General features: G+C 36.1%; 1 protein-coding gene across 5 annotated transcripts in view; it reads right to left on the bottom strand.

The window, feature by feature from the left end:
* Positions 1 to 16,061, bottom strand: part of LOC102677656 (monocarboxylate transporter 2-like) — a 50,265-nt gene continuing 34,204 nt past the window's right edge. For 2 of the 5 annotated variants that reach the window (XM_031509131.1, XM_006612823.2), the window contains exons 2-8: positions 3,609 to 3,794; positions 3,113 to 3,260; positions 2,717 to 2,993; positions 2,321 to 2,564; positions 1,994 to 2,131; positions 1,582 to 1,869; positions 1 to 1,444 (exon numbers count right to left, since the gene is read on the bottom strand). In XM_031509131.1, coding sequence (XP_031364991.1) covers positions 1,059 to 1,444; positions 1,582 to 1,869; positions 1,994 to 2,131; positions 2,321 to 2,564; positions 2,717 to 2,993; positions 3,113 to 3,260; positions 3,609 to 3,794 — 1,667 coding nt within the window. In that variant the 3' untranslated portion in view covers positions 1 to 1,058. Of the gene's footprint in view, positions 1,445 to 1,581; positions 1,870 to 1,993; positions 2,132 to 2,320; positions 2,565 to 2,716; positions 2,994 to 3,112; positions 3,261 to 3,608; positions 3,795 to 7,508; positions 7,685 to 8,160; positions 8,424 to 16,061 lie in introns of those variants that run through there. The other 3 variants (XM_006612822.2, XM_006612824.2, XM_006612825.2) reach the window with 3 other exon arrangements.

The raw sequence follows: 16,061 nt of genomic DNA, 5'->3' as shown, positions 1-16,061 counted from the left end.
TTTTTTTTTTTGTACCGGCCGCGCTCGAATCATCGAAAGAGAATAACATTCGTCTCGAAATGCCTCGAACGACGATACAAGGATAAATTATTCTCGTGTGCTAATATTTCCATAGTATCGTTATACTATATACCATTTATCGCTGCAATACGAATTTCGATTCGGACTAGTTTCAGTATCTTTAGCTAGCAGTGCCTACGTAATAAAGCGGTTCCTTCGATAAAGGCTCTAGATCATGACTTTTACATCGACGTGAATCGGACGATCTTCGTTCCATTTTTCCTTACTATACATTTCAATTTCGAAATTAATAAAACAATTTCATGATTTATAATCGTAATATTGGATTACATTTAAAAAAAAAAGGAAAATTTTTATTTTGAAAAGAAATATTGGATTACGAGTTCGCGTGATAATCGAAAGATCGTCCGATTCGTGAATCTACGCGTGGCAGTGAACTAGCACGAAGCTTAAACAAAGACGTCGACGCGAGTCGAGGTTATCTCCATGTGGACGGAACGTTTCCGTGGTTCCTCTCGTCGAAAGCCGACGTTATTGTCCTTAATTGCACCGCGAATTAAGTGACCCAATACTGGACTCTCTTACGCCTCTATGGGAGCCAGATTAACGGCGCCACCGTGTTCGCTGTTATACTTATCGTCAACAACGATCTCTTAACAATTATCTTAAATCAAAGAGCCAACAAACGAGACAAAAAAAAAAAGAGATCAGCCTCTCAATATAACAACTCTTTCTTCCCTAATTCATGATTTTCATCCATTCATTTTCCATCCATTTTGTACTATTCCGCTTAACCGTTCGAAAATTCGATCCATGTATAAAATTCGTAAAAATATTTTTCCAATTTCTTCGCACTCGTATTTCATTTACGTAAGAAATTACGTAAAAACTTTGCTTCTTCTACGCTTCTTGCGTATAAAATTGTATAATATAGCTTTAAGAAAAAAAAAAAAAAAAAGAAAAAGAAAGAAAGAAAGATTGATTTAAAATATCCATTCAACGCACAGATTGTTCGATCTCTTGATCTCGCGATCAAGCTACGTGCTTGCCTCGTCGATCACGGTGATCACCCTGTTATTAGGAGGCACATTAGGAGCCGCGTGCCATTTAGGCTTAGCTTCGGGCTCCTCGTTTTGAGGTTGTGGTGCTGAGGGACGATCGAGGTTCGATTGGCCACCTTTCGAACGGGCCAGGGACCACCTTCGACCTCGGCGATCCGTGATGATCGGTATTTCAGCTATCAGATTGTTCTCGAACTCGGACAGCATCAGATAGTTCTCGACCTTGTTGCACGAGGTTATACAATCCCCGATGTAATCGAGGTCCTCGAGCATGTTGTCGGGAAGGTCCATGTCTGCGATTCCCTCCTCAGAGATGCACGTTAACTCGGGTTTCTCTGGGGCAAGACCGTCGACGTATTCGCCTGAAACCAGATTTTTCATTCTCTTCCTCTTCTTGGTCTCTTGTACAATCATACAAATTTTATTTGACCGGTTTTAACATTTTTCCCATTCAATTTAGAGACAATTTAGAGTCAATCTCTCTTATTATTAAGCACACCTTGATTCGGCGCAATCTCGGCACCAAGCACGAGGGCGGCTGCAGCAGCCCCGGCAGCAGCCACGTGCGGGCCATCGTTGTCCGGTTCCTGGCTGAACGACAACTTCCTCCGTTGCGGACAAGTGTCCGAGACGCAGAGGTGCTTGGTCCCGTTAGACCTCACGTGTTTGTGCCTCGACAAGTTTCTTCTGTGAAGATCTATGAAGAAGAGGGTGAAGCTGCCCACCAGTACGCAGGTCGAGCTGAAGTAGTAACCAGCTTTCCCACCGCAACTGATGTTCATGTATCCTGCAAAATCTCTCAACTTTCCTTCTTCTTCGTCGTTAACGTTCCATTAATCGTTTCTTTTTTTTCAAAACGTTTTTCTCTTAAAAACGATTTTGAAAAACGATTCGAGGCCCGTTCTTTTTACCTGAAATTGGAACTCCAATCGCTATTGGTATGGCTTGGGAACATTGAACGAAACCCCACGTTCTCGCGAAATTCCTCGCTCTCACTCTCTCGTAGGTGTACATTTTCAGGCTGTAATGGTAGCCGCCGCAGAAGATGCCTGTAAAACCACGATTTCTTGATTTCTTAGTCTTAGAAATTAGAATTGCCGTTAGAATTTGGAAGTTCCAAATTTCATTTGTTAAAAGGATACGCGAGAAAAAAGTTTGCGAAGAATTTGGGACGCGAATTCTTATTTCGGAAGGGAATTATTTTCGAGAAAGCACACGCGTTTTTATGGACAACGTACCGTATATCCAGGCGAACAACACATATCCGTGATAATTTCCTTGAACGGCGGTGAGAGCCAGAATGCACAATCCGCATACAAATATCGCCGCTTGCGTGAGATACTGACGCGCTATCCTGCATTCGACGCTGCGATGCACGACCAAAAGGCCAAAGGCGACACAGCCGAGGGTCCAGGCCAGACCGAGATAAGCCTGAAGCAGGATCACCGTGTCCCCAAGGCCTTCTTCTTCGGCTTGGTGCGCCTTGAAAAAAGACATTTTTTTTCACATCCAAAAAGAATTAACTGTGTTTGTATCTTGAAAAAAAAATATATATATAATGTTTGTTTGTTTTAAGAATAATCGTAGATATTTAAATTTTCTAAGGTAAATGTTTTGATCGTGCTGCATTTTACCAGGTAAAATATCGGGGTGTTGATCCCGAAGGCAGATATCCCAGTGGACACGAGCAGTATTCTCACTGTTTTGCTCTTCAGCGTACTGAAGTCGAAGAACGGTGGACCATCGTCCGTCTTGTTCTTATCCTTAATCTTACGCTTTTGGTTTTTCAGATGTAGAATAGCTCTACGTTGCGGATGGTACAGGGATGCGCTTCGATAAAAGGTGCCTAAGATGAACGTGAGGAAAACCACGCCGGTCACTGCTTGAAGGCCTAAGCGCCACCCAATCTTGCTGAAAATATAAAGAACGTTTTTCAGTTTTTTTAATTTCTTCTCTTTTTTTAAATTAGCATTAACGTTATTACGTTTGATATGTGAAAGATAAAAATTTATATCACATTGTGTTATTACCTAATCATTCCCTTAATGAAAGCCGACATAACAGCGATACCAAGGCCACTTCCGGACACGATAAAAATCTCGACCAGTTCTCGCCTCCTCTTAAAATATTGCGCCACCATTAAAGTGCTACAATCCCTGGTCATGCCGACTCCTATACCTGTGTAAAGTAATTAATAAAAACTTCATAATCTCATCGCATTAACATTTAACGTTTTAATCAATATTTTTAATTGTAAAATAATTTTGAGAAATCGTACGAGCGAATCTCTTCAAGATATTTAGAGATAGATGTGGGCGTGCGTTATAAAAAGTCCAGTCATAATTGCGTAACTGAGAAAGACAGAAAGTGAATGATGATTTAATCGATTAAAAAAGGAAACGTTTCTACAAATTATGTTACGCAACTTCTTATTATTATACTCTTCCCTTCAAAAAAAAAAAAAAAAAAAGAAAAGGAAAAAGAAATTGAGAGTAAAGGAATTGACAATATTTTACAGTGACTCACCGACAACGGTGCCATAGCTGATGAACAATTGGTGGAACTGCGAGGCGAAAGAAGTGAAAAGGCAGCCGAGAGCTGTAACGAGGCCACCCAAAACCGCGGTGAGTCTTGTACTTTTTCTCCGACAAAACGCTATTGTTACCGGTGAAACTAGTAGAGCCACTCCTGTCGACATTGCTCCTAGCCATCCTATAAATAGATCAAACTTTCTTAATCGATTTTTCATTTGTTTCAATTTTTCGTAAAAATAGACGACAGTTGAAAAAAAGAATGGATGAACGCACGAATACTGTTGTGCCAATGGTGTGCGTCTTAAATGGACGACGACCTCATCTCCTCTTTCTTTTACTTCACGCTTGTTAAATTTTCTCGAAAAAGAAAAACCATCTCTGATCGATGAGAGGAATCAACACGATTCGAAATATTTCTTGAAAAAAGCCAACTGAAATCTCTCAGAATCTTCACAAACTTGAAATCGAATCAAATCCTCCCTAGTTAAATCTTTATAAATGGATTTTATTTATACTTCCTGATTTAATTATCTAATTATACAGTTAGATAATATTGAGTCGATTAAGCAAAGTCGAAAACACTTCACGCCTCATTGTTCATCGATATTTAAATTCTCTCGAGCTCCATTTGCGCCGGTTTGCTGTACGATTTATGCGTTTCATATGCCGGATTCGAGTTTCACTCGCTCGTCGTTCAATCTCTATCCGGCCATATTTCACCTTTCTAGTTTGCGATCGTAATAAACGTAACCGGGCTTCCCCTCAATTAAAATCATATCGCGGCAAGATCGATATCCCTATCTACGTATTTCGTCCTAGTCACCGTATTTCCACCGCACTATATTTCTCTCTTCGTCCAATTGGATTATCGTAAAGAGATCGAAATGATAAATCGATTTCGAGTTAGCCAATCTACTCTTCCACTTTATTTTATACAGATATTTATTCGGATACCAAATGAACAGGAACCATATGTATCTGATTCTAAGAGATTAAAACGAAACAAAAAGAGATTACAGATGTACAAAAATTTTGTACAATCATTTTTCAAAGTGCAAGTTTGATCTTTCGTTGGATCTCGTTTTTAATTAATTTAATTTAATTCAATTTTGCGCACAAATGGATAAAGCGAGACCGTTTCGTTCACACTTCTATTCCAAGACAAAATTAAATTTCCCAATCTCGTGTTTGTTTCAATTCCTAAAGTTATCTCTTCAATTTTTCACCTAATTGTTTCGAATACCAGGTATATCTTCGCGATCCATCTCTCCTCCTCGCGTATTCTTTTACCTCGATCTTTTTAAGACCGCCTATTAAACACCATACCTACCTTCTGCTAAACAGAAGTCAGATTTCTCTATCGAGGTTAAGACCGTTTTAATTACAAACAGCGACGAATAGCCAGGCCTAGTTGTTGCAAGTCTGCCGCTGGGTCGTTTAATTAATTTTCACCGTTCCACGCGAACGGAGCCGCAAACAGACTCATCGATCAACGACCATCGGGGAATGCCGTCCATCGCAGAAGATGGGGGACGCCGCGCCGCTCGAAGACAAAGGGAAGGTATTCGAAGGATAAAAAGAACGGTTATTAATCTCTCGCGAGTCGACGTGGAACTACTATGGAACTCGAGGCTCGAGTTACTTTGATTCAATAGGTTCGTTGTTGGGTCGAGGTGTCGGCTTTTTTTTCTTTTCGAGAATTAATTGAGAATTGAGATTTTTTTAAAAGAGAGTGGAATAGGATCCTTTTAGAAAAGGATCTATGGTATCTCAATTTTTCTTGTTGTTCGTTGTACATATGATGGAACGAAAGATTGAATGGGAAGATGGAGGGAAGAGATATCAAAGGATGAGGAGAGATTTTTTTTTTTTGGTAAAGTTTTTGGTGAGGAATAGAAAAGTATAAGGGATGAAAATTTGTTCCATAAGAAACAACCGGGACGAATTTATCGATCATCCTGTCAAGTAATTTTTTTTACGGCTTAGTTACAAAGACGCGGAGTTAATGGATGATAAAAAGGTTTGATTATCAATCTCGGTTGAATAGTTGGAGGCATGATAAGCGTTTAAATGTCCCTTGTCAGAAATAACTTATTCGTAGGTCTTTTCTTTTTCACTTAATTCCTCCTTTTATTTTCATTGCTCTGCGTGATGAAATTCTTTCTGAAATTTTAGCGGTATAAAGATATGCGTTTAAGATTAATTAAAATATAGTTAGAAATAAATGAAATGATTCTATTGAAATTTTTTAATAAATTTTCCCGAAAGAAAATATTTGGCATGTTCAATTTCAAATTGACTTGAAAATTTTCTTGAATTTCCTTCTTTCCATTTTGTAAAAGTATTATTATGTGCGAAGGAATTAATATAGGAAGTAAAAGAGGAAGATCAGTCAAGAAGTTGCAGATTTCAAAGGAATCGTTTCAATACACAATGCCTCCCCCATTATGTATCGTTTCCTCTTCCATAGTCTCTCTCCACCCTTGTCATCGGTCTGGATCAGGAGTCTCGAACGAGAATCCCCAAGGGTGCTACGATCTCCACCCTTGAATTTCGTTTGAAGAAACGAACGAGAGGGAGAGTGAATTGGCGAAATAGCCGGTCAACGGCCCTTTGGATCGTAACCTCGTGACAACTCTATCCAAACGAGATGCTAGGCGATCCCTAGGGGCAATGTCAACCAACGTTATAAAGTTTACGATCGAGGATAGTTGTCTTCTTCTCTAAAATTTTACCAACGTTTTATTATACCGATAAAACTATAATGTGAGGAAAAAAAAATATACGAAGTTTAAACAAATATCACATCTTTATAATCTCAAAATTCAGATGTTTCCTTCGTGTTCACGAATTCATCTTAATCTAAAATTAACCTCCACGCATCCTCCACGCGTTCTTTCTCGATCTTATTTAAAATTAGCAGTCTAATGTCTCTCTTCGAAACTCCACTTTCCTCTTCTTCGATAAAACGTGATAAAACGAGAAATCTCGGGAGCTCGAAAAAAAAATTCGTTACAATCGAAATGTGCTTTGTTTCTAAACAACGGCCCTCGCAAATGGAGGGCGAGAAGGGAAAGGGCGAGAGCTCGTTAGCGGCTCGAAGCGAAGGCGTGGAAGGAAAAAAAGAAAAACGGAAGATGATGGTAACGTCAGACGAACTCGCTTTTACGGGAACGACGATAAAGAGAGGCGTGTTTTTTCTTTTTTCTTTTTCAAGATTTTTGCTCGTTGAATTATAATAACGCTCGATAACAACTCGTTTGTAGCGAGACGTTTCGTTGGCGTACGGTTATCGTTTCAGGCAAATTGTCCTTCCCTTTTTTCTCCGTACCCATGAAATATTCAAGCGATATCGTATTTTTCTTCTCGTTGTCAAGGCCCGCCTCGCAACTTCAGACTCGATGAGTTTCTCCGTTTGCCGCTGCTTGTCCGCGATAAATTTTTAAAACCGAGCATAGGGGGACAGAAGATCGGTATGGATTCGTATTCTTCCAGCAGATTTAGATACGACGAGTCGATATCAATATGCTCGATGATTTAGAAACGTGAGTTGAATTAGGAAAGACAGAAATATTTCTACGAGGATTTAAATGCGTGTGAATTTTTTTAATAGCCCATAATACAATTTTACGACAATTGTAGCGCTTTTTGCTTTTCCCGTTTCCCTTACTTTGATTTATCGAAGCGTTGTAGTGAAATTAATTTTCAAATTAAAATAATAATAACAGCATCGTGATCAATGTCAACTCAGCCTCTCCGTTCTTTTATAATGTGGAAGGGTACAGCGCGTGTACTCGTACCTTATATCGAGCGATTGAGAGACGAGATTGAGCTCACGATCAAATATTGAAATTAGAAAATGGGATCGTCGATACCTCGCATAATATCGTACCTACGTTAACAGGGGATTGACGATATCGTTTCGTTCCTTCCAACAGCAACCACACTCCAACAGCCCCGTGAATCCCCGCGGCAAGAATTTGCACCATAACGCCGGTTACTACGACCACCCAACCCCAACCACTCTCAGGGTAGTAATGCTGCCTTATGGTGCATCGCGCGATGTATCTACGGACCATGAAAACCAGTTAGACGAGAATAAGAACGCTTGTTTCGGTCTTACCTGCCTCTACTCGTCCCATTACTCTTAACGTTTTACGCTGTATTCAACTTAATAAGCTCGGTATAATTACCAGTGAACGGATATTAGTTTCTATTTGTGTGTAAAACAAAAAAATATTTCGAATTTTATTGTTCCACGAAGTGAAGAAATGATTGCAATCAGTTTAGAAATTGTTTGGGAGAATAATCTTAAATTTATCTTCGCGCGAATTAAGGATTTGTTTTTTAAATTTTGAAATTTCTACGTATGGGAGAAAATATTTCGAATATTCAATTATATTCCGGGATTCCAGGAAATTGAAAATTTAGAAAATAAATTTTATCTTTTTCCATACGAATTGAAGTGAAATTTGGATGGAAATGAAATTTTTCGACAAATTGCCAATTTAAGGGCTGCGTAAATTGTATCCGTAAAGTCAGACCTAGGATCTTGATTTTTATCTCCTTCGATCCCCTTTGGTCCTCTTGTTTCTCGCAGACAAACGACTCCCTCGCACTCTCCCGAGAACGAAAGTTCACCTATATCACCGGAAGTCGCTACCCCACTGTCCTCGTGAGTGGGACTGAGAACGACAATCTTTTCGTTGCGGTCTCGAGGCTTCATATCTTGACTGATTGTCACCAAGATACACCGTTCATGTTTACTATCTTTTCCCTCTCATTATATCACTATTTCTCTATTTCATTATCCTTATTATATAAAGTTATTATAAATTTATTTTAACAATTTTTAAAACGATTGAAATTTGCAAGAAATTTGCAAATATCAATTTCAATCGATTGTGTATTTTCAAAGTATTTATTTAAAAAAGACAAAGTTCCTTTTATGTTTTAAATGAATTCTATTGTAAAATGTCTTTATTATATTTTACATCCTTTTTTTTTTATACTAGAAGGTCGATAAATATGAAAATATATTCGGTAAAAACTCGAGGGACAGATGAGGAGAATGATAAAGATACAGAGATAGAATATTCGTTTAAAAATTATCCTACAGAAATCTTCCCCGGGGAAGATTCATCGTTTTAGAACTAATCGTGCGCACTTCCTTTTCTACATATATTATAATAAAATCGAAAGATAAGATAGACGAATTTTAGAGATACGGAAAGTTTTAATAAAATTTTTGAAAGGAGAATGGTTTCAGATCTTTCGATAAGCATGTAAGGTCAGAATGTAGAATTATGTCGGGATTGAAAATATATTCTGAACTTTATTCCAGTCACGGTGGAGATTAAATTCCATAGCTTGTGGCAGATGTAAGATAGCCACAGATAGATAAAGTTGGCAAACCGGAGTGTCCTTTCCATTCTTTTATTCCGAAACTTTCGCGGGGAAAGTTTTAAATCGAGTCAAAAGTTCCTCTTCAAAACAAAACTGAATTCGAGACTAATGCCTTTCTTCCATCTACCATTTTTTACTTATTAAATGAAATAGAATTAAACGATACTTTTTTTCATTCCTTTCTTTTTCTGATCTTAAAGAAAAAGAATTTAATGTAAAATGAATCGTTTCGAATCATCCTTTTTTTTTTTTTTTTTAAATATAATAGTAGTATGGAGAAAAGCATCGATATAAGTATAAATAGAGTGATCAAAAGAACAAAATTGAGATTTTTCTAAACTAACTTGTTTAAATCTAACACGTGTGTATCCAGGTCACACGAATCAGTGTTTTCGTTGAATTACGTTAAAAGCTCGATAAACAGGGGATGCGTAAATATGTGTAGAGACAGATTCGTGGTTCATTGTAATTGTGTTCGAGGAAAAATGTACGAATGAACGAAAGTAAAAGCTCGTGAATATACGAAACAACAGAATCCCTGCCATTTCGAAAGGTCGAAACGATCCGTGACAATGGAGCCAATATAACAATAATCTAAAGCCTCTTTTCTCGTATTTCATTTTCAATTTCGAATAATTTTTACGAAAATTTATTGCAATATTTATGTCGCTATAATTTAGAACGAAATAATGAACAAATTGGTTTAATCGAAATTGGAAGAAATTTTTCATTTTTATTCATGCTCGATATTACCGTAAAAAAGATTCATTGTTCGTGTATTCTCTATTTTCATTATTGATTTTCATAACACAGAGAATTTTCTCTGGAATTTCGATAGAAATTTGTCCACTTGTTGTCATCATCATATTCGAGGACCACGGGGTAAAAATTTTCCAAAAATAATAAATATCCGAGCGAAAGTCAATACGCGTGGAATGATCGAAAAATTAAACTACCAAAAAGTAGTCCTCTTCTCATCTTTCCCTCTTTTTCTACCCTTCTTTTAAACGTCAATTCCTCGAAACCATCATTTTTACAATTTCTCCTATCAATAACAATTATACAAAAATCAAAAAAAAAAAAAAAAAAAAAAAAAAAGAAAAATTTTTTTCTACGCATAAATTCTCTACGCAAAAATGCGAAACGAAGAACAATAAATAAATCAACGACGTTTGTCCATCGTTTGTTGTTGTCTAAACGTTCGAAATCACACTTCAATCCACGTGCACTCCGAGCCACCTGCTTGCTCGAAATAAATCGTGCGCGATTCTTTCCCCCGTTTCGATTGAAACTTAACTGACTGTTCCGTGAGAGGAATCGACGGTGGGAAAAGGGACACAACACACGAAGGCGGACGAAGGGGGCGCGTTGTCGAACGCGGACTGGATTCGGTTAGGTGGTTCAGAGAAGAGGACCGTCGCAAGCTGAGCTTGCGTAGGGGAAACCGATGGGCCAATCCCCTCGTTTTCCAACCTCGCCACGTGCTTTCATAGTAATACAGTTTTGCGTTTCGATTCGTGGTCGCTGAAGATAAATCGTATTCGAGAGTTGATTGTATTCATGTGTTGATCGAAACCTTATCGGTTTTGCATACACGAGAGCGAATTGGGGAAGAGAAATCTCGATTTCTTGGAGGGGGTTGATTGGGATTGTAGATTGTTTGAGATTGTTTGAGATTGTTCGCCCTTTTTGGTCGGTTTAGAGGCTGACAAGAAACGAGTCGTTAATGTTTTGTATCGTATAGGTTTGGTACGAATTACAATTGTGCGAATTTAAGATTTTATATGCACGTTTATTAGAGAATTTATCCCGTTGATTGGAAAAGAAAATGGATTGGAAATTTTCAATCGTGAAAATCATTCAAGAAACTTTAAACGAAACTATTAAATGTAAGTTACGTTTGTAACTTAATATTTTATTTGTTAAGAAGTTTGAATTGATATTGAAATTGAAATTGAAATTTTCGATTAAGAATTGAATTAAAGTCATAACTTTGTGCTTTCTATCCGATAAGCGAATCGATAAAACGGTTTAACCGATCTCTCGCGTAACTATAAATCAGTGTCAAGCGGAAAAGTCGATCGATCGTGCGAAAAAAAAAAAAAGAAAAGAAAAGAAAAGAAAAAGAAACGAAATGGTAATGGAGATAAGCTCCAAAAATTTAATATGGCGAAACGTGTGCGCGATAATAATTGGTGGATTACGAGTTCTAATTTAATACATCACTGTCGACTCAACGATATTTCATTATTTTTCTTTTTTATCGGATTATTCTGCAATAATTTGCATATCGTTTCGTAACACGAACGACTTTATCCTCGTATATTTTTACTTTTAATTTTCGTGGTAATTTAATTAATAAAGGAATTACGGAATGAAAGATTAGCGCGACGAAAAATATAGTTAAATTTTAATATCTTTATAATATAAATAAATTCCTTATTTGTTTATCCAGAATTATAAGTGAATACAATAAATTGTATTTGTTTAATCAATATCGTGATGATTTATTAACTGCTTCAAATATATAATTTGAAAAAATTCATTTACTCTGTTACATTGAAAAAATATTGTACTCACTATTGTAAATTTATCACGATTTATCTCGAGTTAAATCAAAATGAAAGATGGAATTTCAATTTTCGGTCGTAAATTCGGAATGAAAAATCGAGGTCGGAAAAAAAACTGCACCGTTGCGAGAAATTATGCAGATAAGGGCTGTGAATCGTTGCAAAATTCTCTTTTAAGATAAGACGCGTGAACTGCTTTCAAATCGTTGCTTGAATACAGAAGTAGAAGGTCTGAAATAAATCTACGTACAATAGAATCAACCATCTTTCGAAAGGAAGTGCTTTATTTTCTTCAATAAGCGCAACGGTAGGCGAAGTTTTCGAGCGAATCCAAGAAACACGACATTATAAGATGTCACGTAATTCCTTCAAAGCTTCCTTAACTCAACGATGATCGATATATTTATTTACTTTGATAAATTTCTCTTTTCCTTTTTTTTTTTTAAATTATCATAATTGCATCGTAATCGATATCGCAATATTTATCACTTTTATCGAACGTTTCTTTGTTGAAATTTTAATTCTCATAATCGTTAAGGAGTTGAATTGTTAACTGGAAGAAATGCGCGAATATTCGACATCGAATTTCGCGGAATCGTGTGTCATAAACTTAGGTGTCGCCCTATTTTTATCGTGGTCTCCATGCAGCTGTCCTATCGTTAAATGCATATAAATCTCAAACGCGATCATCCACCATTTTAATATAAACAGTGTTATAAAATACAATTTGAAGAGATATTGAAAATAAATATGTAACCAAAATTTTTAAGGATAAAATCGCAGCTTGTCTGTGCCATCGCTCGTATCTCGAATTCTCGAATTTAATCGACTTGATGTAATGGAAGATTCGTGTTCCATACGATCGGCGTTATGTCGCCAAGAACGAAATATATAACGGCAGATACATTGGCATCCAAATTGTCCAAAGTCGTCGTTCTTTTGGACAAATGGCTCCGGTTAGTAGGTTGCTTTTCTACTCCGTCTAACCAATTTTGTCGAATTCGTCGAGCAAGTGATCTATAGAGACAAGAGACGATCAAAATAATTAAATTTTAATTGAATGTGAATTTTCAAGTTATATCGAATGTGAATTTTAGCCATTGCTTTCTTGTATAGAAAATGGTATTCGAAGATCAGAAAATCAGAAAATTAGTCTCATCAGCAAGGAAAAAAATAAAATGAGAAAACAGAAGAAAAAGTAAGAGGCAAATGATTCTTCAAGTGTGAGTCACTCGTGCAGTTTTTATTCTGTTAAAGAAATCTCAATGGATTCTAATTTTTTAATCTTTTGCTTTCGATTAAATCATTCTTAATGAATTGCAAATTTTTTATCTTAATATTTTAATCGGTAATTAATCAAATATCAAATAAGATCAAAGTAAATAACAGATATGATTTATAACAAGTAGTTAGATTGAATGTTATAGTAGATAAGAAAATTGAGAATATCGATACAAGGAAATATATATGTATTTGATCATTTCAATTCCAACAATTCGTGTTTACTGACACGAAGAATAATGTTCTTAATTTGCCAAAGAGAAAAGCCAAGAATTTCGTTTATTTGTGTTTGTTACAGAAGAAAAGCTTCTTTTCGATGTTTGCTCAACCATTTAGTATAGCTTTCAACCCGTAATGTAGATTTCCTTTGTTTCCAGATTATCGATTTATGCTAGTTCATGGATTAACTCGTGACTTTCTCTTTCGTTGTAAGCAGAACTTATCGAACAAATCTTCTTGTCAAACGAATTGTTATATTGTCATTGATATTAGAAAAAAAATTATCAATCTAACGTTAATAATATAAGGATGAGAGATATAATTAATAAAATTAATTAACATGATAAAAAAATCGTTTATTCCAGCATCAATTGTATACTGTTGCGTCATCTTTCGAAGGTAGCAGTCACAGTCTATATAAAAATTGCGAAATTGCAATGCGAGCTCATTTATCGCTCTGATTTATAGACGTACCAGAGGAATCGTGAAATCAATTAGATCCCAAGATACGAATAAGATAGACAAGAATTATCGATTAGCCTGGGATATTAAATAATTAATAATAATAAAATTCGTCTATCTACTATAAAAATTGAAATAAAAAAGAATTTTTAATTATTCTTTATGATAATAATTATATAGACAATTGACAATTGGCAATATTTTCTTTAAAAAACAATTATAACTGATAAAATTATTAAAATATCGTATTCAGTAATCTTATTACTGAATCGATAATATCATAAAGCAATATTGCAAAAGCTCTATCATTAAACAAAAATATATCGTTAGGTGTGTCTCACGTATCTCTCTCCCTGCTAAATTTGAATATGTTAAACTTGCGAGCTTTTACTGTCGATAAAGAAGATTTCTCACGTTGATCTCTGCTTTTCAAACTTATCTAAACCAGATAAATCTCCGAGGATAGATATTTTACCGAAAGCTGGCATATCCCTTCCTTCTGATACAATAACCTCTCGATCAATATATATATTTTTAATAATCAACAATAAAATTATTCTATCGCTTTAGATATTTTCAAAATTTTCAAAATTCACTTTTCCCAATTAATTTCAATTCGTCCTCTTCCAACTTGACGAATAAAAATTACCCAGATTTCCAAACTTTTTATCACGCAACCAATCTACCTATTCATATCTAGATCCTCTCCAAGATTCTTCTTCTAAATCCAAGCACGCCTATCTTCCCCGGACGGACGAAAACATCGTAAAAAAAAACTCCTCCTCGTTCGTGAACGGAGAGGAAAAAATTCACGCGTCGCGAGAAAAAAAAAAAAAAAACTCTTGTTGATCATAAAAATCGAAGCAACTTCTATCTTATTCCACGAGAATGGTTTTCCACGGAGGAAAAACTCGCTCACTCGGATGACTCAAGCCGCGATTTCCACGGGGAACCAACCGGTTGTTCACAGAAGGAAACTTCCCTCAACTCGTTCGTTCCATCCAAGGAGCTCTCGAATCTTCCTTTCATTCGAAAACGATGACTCGAGAACGACTCGTCTCGTTTACGCGCCCAGTCTTTTGATTGACCGTTCCTGCAGATAAGAAACGGTTACGATCCTCTCTGTCGATGACAGCCATGGAAAAAAAAAAAAAAGGATCCTCGCCCACCTTTTTATTCCTTGGGCGTTCAAGGATCGCGCACGCCACTTTTTGCCCTTGATCCTTGATCGGCGAGGGGAAGAGTGAAAGAATGCTTTTGACAGAAGGCGTTCGTACCTTATGTACATTCGATGATCTCGTAAGGGGAATCACGACGATACGGGGAATCCCCTTCGATTCTGAGGAAGATGCTCGATCGTGTGATATATCGGCTATGGGGGAAGGAAAAAAAATTCCTTCCCCCATAATTTTAATACCGTTTTTGTTGTAATGGGGGAGGGAGGAATCCCCCAAACGCCACCAGTATTTCTTCTTCTCAAAGAATTTATTTTTTGAGAATGATCGATGATAATGCCAAGATTTATTTTTATTCGTAATTCTATCTTTTTTTTACGATTGTATTCTCTCTTGTGGATGGTTGATTTTAGGAATTTTAATGAAATAATATTTTGTTTTTATGTGCTTTTCACGTTTCTCCTTTTTGTGGTGTTTTTCCCTTAACTAAGGATCAAGGGCAAAATTTATTAATTTAATTATTTCTGTAAAATTCAAGTTTTTATGTGTTTAAACTTTAAAATAAAAATTTTTTAATTCATCGATAAGGTATGAACCTTATTAGCTTTATTTAGCTTATTATATAATTTATATTATATGTTTATATATAATTATACTCAAAAGACGCTATCCATTTCGATTTTAAATCCAACTTTCAAGACATTTGACAAGATGTTTTGTGCTCTGGATTCTCTAATAATAAACTTCTTTTAACTTCTTTAACATTTTTTTCTACGACACAATACATACAACAGCAAACGATCTCTTTAAAATTAATTTATTGAGAAGAAGCCAGTTAATTCTAATAATTCTGGAATATAAATATCGCCAAGTAAATTCTTCGTGTCGACGAAATCAGAGAATGAATCACTGTCAACCGAATAAGTTTTCCCATTTCGAACACGATCTAAAATTATGAACACCATTCGAAACATAGAGACATGATCCGCTATAATTACACATCGCATTTTTCATTCACGAGGGCGTAATCGTCGAAGCTTGTCCGTCGAATTTCCTCTCGGTTTAACAGATCAGTCACTCGATTCCTCTTTCTTTTCACGCGATCTACCACGAGATACGTCGTATCGAAAACGAGAATTTCACTTTCCAATTCCTTAGTATTCTTTGTAGATCACTGTTCGAAATTCTCACTGTTTACATTCATCGATGAGAAGCAACGAGATGGTAAAAAATAGAGAAAAACCATTAAAGGAAAATGGTTGCATTTTCAATCAGTTGCGTTGCTTACAAATTTTATACGTAATAAAAAAAAAAATATATTCGTTTTGTTAT

This window comes from Apis dorsata, unplaced genomic scaffold (assembly GCF_000469605.1).
Source record: "Apis dorsata unplaced genomic scaffold, Apis dorsata 1.3 scaffold_127, whole genome shotgun sequence".
NCBI lineage: Eukaryota > Metazoa > Arthropoda > Insecta > Hymenoptera > Apidae > Apis > Apis dorsata.
This window is presented reverse-complemented; position numbering and strand designations above follow the sequence as displayed.